This window comes from Rhea americana, unplaced genomic scaffold (genome assembly GCF_003343005.1).
Source record: "Rhea americana isolate MKP2758 unplaced genomic scaffold, rheAme1 scaffold_87, whole genome shotgun sequence".
Lineage (NCBI taxonomy): Eukaryota > Metazoa > Chordata > Aves > Rheiformes > Rheidae > Rhea > Rhea americana.
Genome location: NW_028187055.1, coordinates 249,432 through 258,486, shown reverse-complemented (window position 1 = coordinate 258,486; position 9,055 = coordinate 249,432). Strand labels below are relative to the sequence as shown.

Here is a 9,055-nt window from a genome sequence, read left to right as displayed (position 1 = left end):
TTTTGCTACTGCCTCCTTCTTCTCCTTTCACCCAGCTGCAGCCCAACACTCTTCTCTTCCAGGACAGCACCAATGACAAGCACTGGGGTGTTTGTCCCTTGGTTGTATTATTTCACCCTATCTTTGCTTGAGCCCTTCCAGTGAGGTTGCTTTAGTCCTTGCCCTCCCTCACCACATGCAAGTACTGTGCACCAATTCATTGTTTGGAATTAATTCTCTAAATATTTCCCACCCTGGTTGCAATGAGATTTCTTCAACACTAGATTGGGTGTCTAACCATTATCCTGAATGCTCCCTCCTGACCTTGCTTCTTTCTGCTCATGCTTCTAGCATTTTCAGTTTTAAGCCGGACTCTAATCCAGTCATTGGGCTCCTCCTGTTTCACACTCATGTGCCTCTTTCAGAACTAAGGAATCACAGCCATGCAAARCTGTAGGACCAGGCCTACCTTATTTGCTTATGTCTAGAAACCAAAATCATGTGTTCTAGTTCTGTGACTTTTTCATTAGATTCATTTATTTTAAACATCAGACTAGTCATCTCCACATTACCAAAAGACCTTTGGAATGGATGAGCCCCACCCAAGAAGTGGACTACTTTGGTGTTACAACAGAACTAAGATCATAATTCATATTGCCTTTTGAAATGTCTAAGACTAAAAGGTGACCATCATGTCAACAGGGAGGGCAAACTTGCACAAGATCTTTTCGGGATTTGGTAGACAYGAGTTTCGAGTAGGCGGGAACAGCCTGGATGTAGGGGAAAAGGAAAGGGAGGTGCAAGCTTTACTATATTTCTAAATTTATTCATTGCTTAACACATAGACAGAAGACCTGACTAAGGACAAGAGTTAAGTCTTCCCTCTCACAGGATCAAAGGTAAATATTTAAATCAATTTAAATAACTTATCTGATGCTTTTATAAAGTGATCTGTGGCTACATGACTGCATAGGTAAATTATAATATATCAGTGTTATTGTGCAATTGCTGTTCTTGCCCCATGTTTTTCTGGATGTCAACCCTCAGAGAAAATTAATCTCTGAGACTATGGAAAACTGCTAGTTCAGGGCAGAATTAATCACAGGAAGAAACTTTTTAATTTTTTTTTAGGACAGTAACTGCTGTACTAATTAAAATCTTAATTTCATAAAGGCCTTTTTCATTCTGCAAAGGCACAGCACTGCACATTATCAGGTCTGGGACTCAGAGGAGTATTCTCTGGGAAGAAAACAGAGAGATTTACATCCTGAAGCTCTTTTAGACATATTCTCCAAGGAAATGAATGAAATATGTGGTACAGATTTTGGCACTCACTGACAGCACAGTGTCAGAAAAACTGTAGTGATTTTGACAACCAAACATGAGATAAATACATATAGATTCTCAGTGATCCAACAATTTCTGCAGCTCCATTCCATAGATGYTTATTATTATTATTATTATTATGTAAAAAAAAAAAGTTGATATCTATGGAATGGAGCTGCAGAAATTTTCTGGTCTCCATAAGAAAGAGAAGATTGAGAATCAACATCAGACAGATCCTGCTGAGCAGGTATCTTAAAGAAATCTAGAGTACTCACAACCTCAAGGAATCTGCCAGTTTCAGAGAAAAATAAAATTGCCAGAACATAAAGAAGAGGTTGTAGCCAGACACCACTAGTAAAACTCTAGTTCTCTAAAAGCAAATAGCATATTAGATAGAAYGGCCAGGGAAAATAAAACAGCCTAAGAAATAAGCCTGATTATATCTTTAGAATTGACGCCCATTTCTATACAGATCCAGAATGAGGTAGTGGGAAATGCAGACATTCTGTCTGCATTGTACCATGTACTAAAATTGTAGAGATATTTAAATTTCCCTGGGAACATTATTTTGAGAAATCATTGGTTAAGGAACAAAAAGAAGAAAATACGCAGCTTAGGAATCTGCATTTTTTTGAAAACYAAAGGCAGAAAGAAACCAGAAGAAAACTGCAACTGCATGCAAGAGGACCCATCTAAAATTATAAGGAGATATTAGATAGATAAAAAAAATAAAAATAAAAAATAAAAGAAACTGCTGATCCTAACAGGTGGCAAAGAGTTATCTTTGTGGAAGAGAAAACATRCAGCTAGGCTATTAGCTTTAGTGGATGCCCATACAGTATATTGTACATGCAACATTTCTGCATCCACCATTTTAAACAGTCAAGTTATATAATTGTTTGTTGCCTCTTTCCAGACTGTAGCAATGGAGTTGCTCTCAGCATCAGTTGGCAACTTTACAGTTGATCTTTTCAGCAAGTTGAATGAGTCCAATAAAGGCAAAAACATTTTCTTTTCTCCTTGGAGCATCTCATCTGCTCTGGCCATGATGTACCTGGGTGCAAAAGGTAACACAGCAACAGAGATGGCAGAGGTAGGTTACTCTGTAAAGCACGTACTTTAATACAACATCTGGCTCTTGTACTGGCTGCAAAATCTACTGTGTTAAACAGAAAAAACTTGCCACCACAGTGACAGGGAAAAAGGACAGAACAGAGAATCTAACAAGTGAACAGCAATTTTTATTATTTCATAGCAGGTCCCACATTCCTTCTGTAGGAGAAAGTGTCCTGAGGGTATCACACACCCTGAATACACTGAGCATTTCTGAACTCGACTTTTTAAAAATCATTCTACGTCTTCCAATTTGTCCTATTATTCTGCTACAGATGGGAYGTGGCCTTTGAGAAAGGGGCTCCCAGGTAGCAAACAGCTGATGTCAGCAGGTCATGACTCAATTAGCAAGAGGCTTGGAGATCCCAGCATCACCTCCTGCACCCTCCTTCCATCCTCTGGCAAGGATGCATCTTTCTATTTTGATTTACACTTTCCTAAACACTTCCCTGACAATCCAGAAGGAAAACAAGAATGCCATGCATCCCAAGGGCTTTGGTGTCTCCACATTTCTCGACCCAATCCCTCCTCTAATGATGCACTGTCATAGACAYATTGCAGGAACATGCAAAGCGAGGGAACCAAGGCTTCAGCTGGGAGATCTCAAGATTAGCACATGACTACATAACTGACACACAGACAGTTAACTACTAAGAAGCAGTTTCTCCAGCTTGCTGGACTCTTGTGCAGCAAGAAAGTCTTGTGYATCAGGAAAAAGCCAAGGTGGCACATTTCAACTGCCAGCAATCAACCAATGGCCCCTAGTGACCCCTAATCAGCTGAAGAAGTCAACCTAAACCTTCCCACCGGACAGCTTCAGGCAATGCATCTACCTATATCCTTGAAAATAAAAGCATACCAAAGCAGGTGAAAGYACCTGGACAAAAGTAGCTGTGGTGCTCAGTACTGCCCAGCACTCCCCTCTRGGTCACCATGTGCCTGTTCAGAAGCTTTTGTACATTTGCCCTGGGGAGAACCATCTGGGTTTGCACACATACATCTATGTATCATCTATTGCTGAGAGCAACAGCTATGGAAGGGAGTTAGGCATTGTAGCACGCAGACTGGCGTGCTGTGTCAAATTAGCCGCTTAAGCAACAACTAGCACAGTGAGATATCATAAGGAGCAAAACAAGACAGGGGCAACGTTAAAGGCCCATTTTATCCCCATTTGGTTTTAAAGCACACAAGTTCTTTTATGCCTGTTTCTCACCTTTGGAAACTCTGTTTGCAGACTCTTCATTTCACTCAAGCTGCAGGAGCTGAAGGCTCTTCTTCTGCGGCCAGACCTTCTCGGGGAAGACCAAAGAGAAGAAAAATGGTATCTATTAGAATTAAAATCCCAAGAGAAAGAATCTTTGGGATCAAAATGCCCAGACACAGCTTTAGGAGTATTTCTTCTCTGCATCACTCTATATATTTAAAGTATATAATCCAAAATCACAACAAGTTCAGGTTCAGTTCTCTTCATGCACTCAAACTCAAAGGACATGTCAATGGGACAGTCTGAAAGGTTTGCTATATGGCTAATCAGTTAATCCATTGATAAAGACAACCCTACAAACTGCAGTGATGATATACTTGGAAAATTGAAAAGGGAGAGGAATCCAACTCCCTTCTCATCTGCATCACTTAGCATGTTTTGAAAACTTCATGCAAAAATTAAACTGCCAAATATATGATATGGTGTCTCTTTTCAAGGATCCTGAGCACAAGCAAGCTGAAGACATCCATTCCGCCTTCAAAGAGCTCCTGGCTGCAATCAACAAACCCAGAAATACCTACTYACTGAAAAGTGCCAATCGAATCTATGTGGAAAAAACCTTCCCATTACTACCTGTAAGATGAATAGTTTTATTACAGAGATAAGCAAAAAAGTTGCAAAAATATTTTTCATTTTAGTTACTTGTCATTAATAGAAGCTCTCCGTGAATGCAGTTTTGCCCTGCAAAGGAAGAGCTCTGGATTCCAGTGATAAAGCTCATTGGAAAATACCAGCTGTCTGTCCACAGTATTTAARGATGAGTTCCCCTTTAATTGCAATGTAGAAATGCCTTTTAATGCAATTTAGCTTTATTATTGGAACCCTAAATATTCACAATTGTAAAGGAGACATGAAAATAAGCATATCCATTGGATTTGCAGTCTTCTTCCCTTTTCCAAATAATTACTGGAACAAGGGCAGGGAATTTTCTGTTATGGTGTTATTTCTTAACTGTCAACTCACAGCCTAGTGCAAAGTGAAATGTTAATCCTGCAATTCTCTATGCCATAGGAGGCCTAGGAGCTAAGTACTTCCCCTTGGGATTGAAAAATACAGTATAATAAAGAACATTTTTTTTGCATGACATTTTTCAGAGGTACTTACAGCTCAGTAAGAACTACTACAATGCAGAACCACAGAAGGTTAACTTTAAGACAGCAACGGAACAGGCAAGGAAAGAAATTAACACCTGGGTTGAAAAACAAACAGAGGGTAAGCTGAGCTCAACCCCAACATCTTTTTTTCCTATTAACTCAGTATGCTGTTTCCTTTGGGCAGGTGGCCTTTTTTCCACAAGTGCTAATGCAGCAGCCAGGTCCTGAAGGACCTGATGGTAGAAACTGAGCAGATGGGCAGCAGGAACAGAGAGAAAGAGCAGCACTTGAACAGTTTCAAATACATGATCCAGAACTCAGTGAGTTCCCTGGGGAAATTCCCATCAACTCTACTGAGCTGCATCAGCTGCCCCTCAAACAGAACTGCCATCCCGGTACTGCGCCCGCGTACCATAGGTGTAGCAGAGAGACTGGAGAAACACCACAGGCTATCAGCTTGGGTGTGCATACTCCAAGGCGAATGGGAATGCCTACCTAACTGTACCATCCTACACTGGCCAGCGGTGCAGACCTCCTTTCACCTGGCATAACCCGCTGGCAGGAGGACTATCTGGCTTTCTTCTTCCAGCTGGTAGCCATGAAGATGTGACATGTTTTCACAAAGGAGTCAATATCAGTCAACCAGACAAAAGAACTGGACAGAATACAGCTTTAGAAACAATAAACAGACCAATTCATTTATGCCAGAAAAGTCATTTAGGGACTAGTGTACTGAATCATGGACCTTTTCACTAGGGAGTTAAATTGAGGGAAAGCCCAACTGAAGCATGCCATGCACTGACATATATATGCAAATACTAAAATAAAACCTGACTCTTCTGATTCCAAAAGGCAAAATCAAGAATTTGGTGAATTCTCGAAATGTGACAGGCTCCACCCTGCTGGTCCTGATAAACGCTATTTACTTCAAGGCAGACTGGGAAACAAAATTTCAGGCAAGAAACACAGATCTGCAACCYTTCCGAATGAGCAAGGTAAGCTCCTCTAACATCCTCCTTACAGTGAACAGCCTCGTGACAGTGGCCACTGCTGAAATCTTTCTATTTCATAAGTACTTTAGTTATCTCTGTGGCAACTAGACTCTCAGCGAAAAGCAATTTACTATAAAGTATGAATGTCATCTCACCAATAACATTTATGCAACTATGTGAAAACATGATTTGTGACTGCTAGTCACTAACTACTCATAAATTTTAGAAAATACATTAAGATGCTGTTCAGATAAGTGTTAACCAGCTCCAGACAACAGTTACAGCTTCCAAAAGCAGTAGAGTTACTTCAGACCTTTTTTGTAAATTGGTGCTAGAAGGGCTAGATGATAAAAATATGATTTTGTGAGTCCATGCTCCATGAACTATCAAAGATACTTCAGGAACAACATGCCATGTCACGCTGAGTAAAGTACTCAGGCTTCTGTACTGCCCAGTCTGGCTAAGCATGAATGTATCATCTAAAATACAGCTGTAACAAGGTACCCCTGAATGGCTGAGACAGTTTAGTAGAAATGTTAATGTCATGTATCCAGAAGGGATGTAAATGAACTMATACCAAAAGAGTTCTTTACAATTTCCACCAACTGAAACTTCTGTCTTCTGAATAGTACTTATATGTCGGTGCTTACCTGAACAAAAGGAAGGATATACTAAGAGATGTTACATACTCCTGCAGAAGAGACTACCTACCAGAAATTCCCCTCATTGTGAGTCCCTTTGCAGACTTGAGTGTTATCTTCTGCAAAGAACTGCGAGGTACAGAGCAATCAGCCAGTCATTGTTTATTGCCAGAGAGAGGACCACAGAAAAACTGTACAAAATGCTCTCATCTTCTTAAACCATAGCTGGTTTTGTGCCATAGGTCATATCCCATACCCACTCCATCCCCCTAATCCTTGCAGACTTTTCTAATGCTCTTCTCCTTCCTCTTGGGTTGCTCTGTGAAGAAAAGAAAATCAGGCTGTTCAGGCATAACAAATTGGTCTGGGACAAATACCAATAYAAGCAATATTGTCTGCTCAAGAAAAGCTTTGGGAAAAAAAATGACAAACCACTATTACAAAAGCTGCTTCCAAAAGTTTCTTCTCTCTCTGCTGCTCTGAGTCATCTTCATCCTTCATTTCAAAGAATAGTTTCTTACTGCTTCTAAGTCAATAAATAAATTCTTAACAGAACAAGACCAAGCCTGTGAAGATGATGTATATGAGACATGTATTTCCAGTTCTCATCATGGAAACAATGAATTTCAAAATGATTGAGTTGCCATATGTGAAACGTGAACTCAGTATGTTCATCCTCCTTCCTGATGACATCAAGGACAGCACCACAGGTCTCGAGCAGGTAAAAATATATATATAACTATCTCTTTGCTACATCCAACACAAATTCCGTATTTCTTTAAATGATGTATTTCCACACATAACACTGTAAATACCCAAACTGAAAGGTGCATCTTCAGCAGACGTATACCTTCTGGTGGGTAGGATGAGGTTTAGTAAATGCAGTTGACTGGTTTTCCCATCTAAACCACAAATAGTACAGTGTTACACGGTTAGCACCAGTATCACCTTTTGCTTGCAAATTAAGTGTCCAAAACTGAAAGTTATTTCTGCAGCCACTAGGAGAACTGTATCTGAAATTTCATGAATTTTCTTATTCAATGCCAGATGTGTTGTAAGAACAAAGAAACAGAATATAAGGGGGTGGGATGAGGAAGGAAAATCCTTGCAGTAGTAATAAGAGTGGTTTGACCAGAGATATATCCTCTTGACTTGATGAAATTTTGTCAATGTTAAAAGAATGAGTCCTCAGCAGAAGAGTGAAAGAAAGGAATTTACTGTCACATGGAACTATAGAGTTGGCTGTTTTTCTGACAGTTCCCCTGGACAGATCTACTTGCAAATCTACTTGCAAATGAATCATCTGTGGCAAATTTGTTCATTTTGTATTGCCACATAGTCACTAAAAAAAAGAGAAAGAAAGAAGAGACTGGAGATCGTATCTCCTGCTCTTGGCTATGAGTTTTAATCTCCTCTACTAGCTGAATTAATTTCCTTTAAAATCTACCTAATTTTGTCCCTGACATCCCAAGATGGTCTGTTCACATTATTTACCCTAGTTTGGTAAGAATGGAACACCCTCAACACTGTGTGTAATCAGATGCTTAGCTCTGCAACAGCTCAGTGCTCATCACCCTATACTACAGGTACAGCAAGAGATAAATGTCCCTTCTCTGCACATTCAGAGGGACAATACTGCACAAGTAGTCAGAGCTTCTTCCTGAGATAATGTGTTGGAATGGATACATCTTCTCTCTGGCCTGTTCACCATCTTATTGAGATACTATTTGCTTCCAAACACATACATCTGCTGTCTCAAACACTAGGATTTGGTGAAACTGCAGTTGCAACAGAACACACAAAGAAAGATCTGCAATGTAGTTACTGAAATTGCAAGGTTGCTAAATCCTTGGATCTGTCATGTCAAGCATACCATTCATTGCTCTCCTCCATTTGATATGAGCTGAATCCTGGTGGCACAATGCCCACGAAGGAGAGTTGCAGTGACAGATCTTGCTGGAAGCAGCTTGGTTTTTATTTCAAGACTGAAATAAAAGAGAGGAAAGAACTACTTCAGAGGTTGGCAGCTAAGGGCAGTTTAGTGTCCTGTCTTTCTTTTGCAATGAATGTTCCAGAGGTGCTACTCAAAATCTTGCAGCAGTAAGTCTTTTGCTTGATGCAAACCAAGCTTTTGATAATCAATATCAACTTATATTTCATGCTTTCAGTTAAGTGTTAAATTCATCTCTTATTTTTTTTCTTTGTAATTATTAAATCCCTTTTAAACTGTAGCTGGAAAGAGAACTGACATATAAGAAGCTGTCTGAATGGTCTGATTCTGAGATGACGACAGAAACTACTGTGGATCTGTACCTGCCTAAGTTCACAGTGGAGGAGAAATATGACCTCAGAGAAACTCTGATGAGCATGGGAATGAACAGTGCCTTCGGTAGTAATGCTGATTTCAGTGGAGTCACTGGGATGAATAATTTGATGATCTCACAGGTTGTTCATAAGTCTTTTGTTGCAGTTGATGAGAAAGGCACTGAGGCAGCAGCTGCTACTGCTGTAATTAATACATTTACAAGCCCAGGTCCAACAAATGTTCTGGAATTCAAGGCTGACCACCCTTTTCACTTCTTCATCAGACACAACAAATCCAAGAGCATCATCTTCTTCGGTAGATTCTGCTCCCCCGTAGAATGA

The 9,055-nt window shown here is 40.0% G+C and overlaps 1 protein-coding gene across 1 annotated transcript; it reads left to right on the top strand.

Annotated features, from left to right (window-relative positions):
• The first annotated feature begins 2,230 nt into the window (after positions 1–2,230).
• Positions 2,231–9,055, top strand: LOC146584974 (heterochromatin-associated protein MENT-like). Its single transcript, XM_085323764.1, has 7 exons — positions 2,231–2,398; positions 3,653–3,739; positions 4,120–4,257; positions 4,777–4,894; positions 5,629–5,771; positions 6,963–7,130; positions 8,642–9,055. The coding sequence occupies exons 1-7, from the start codon at positions 2,231–2,233 to the stop codon at positions 9,053–9,055; spliced, it is 1,236 nt and encodes a 411-aa protein (XP_085179890.1).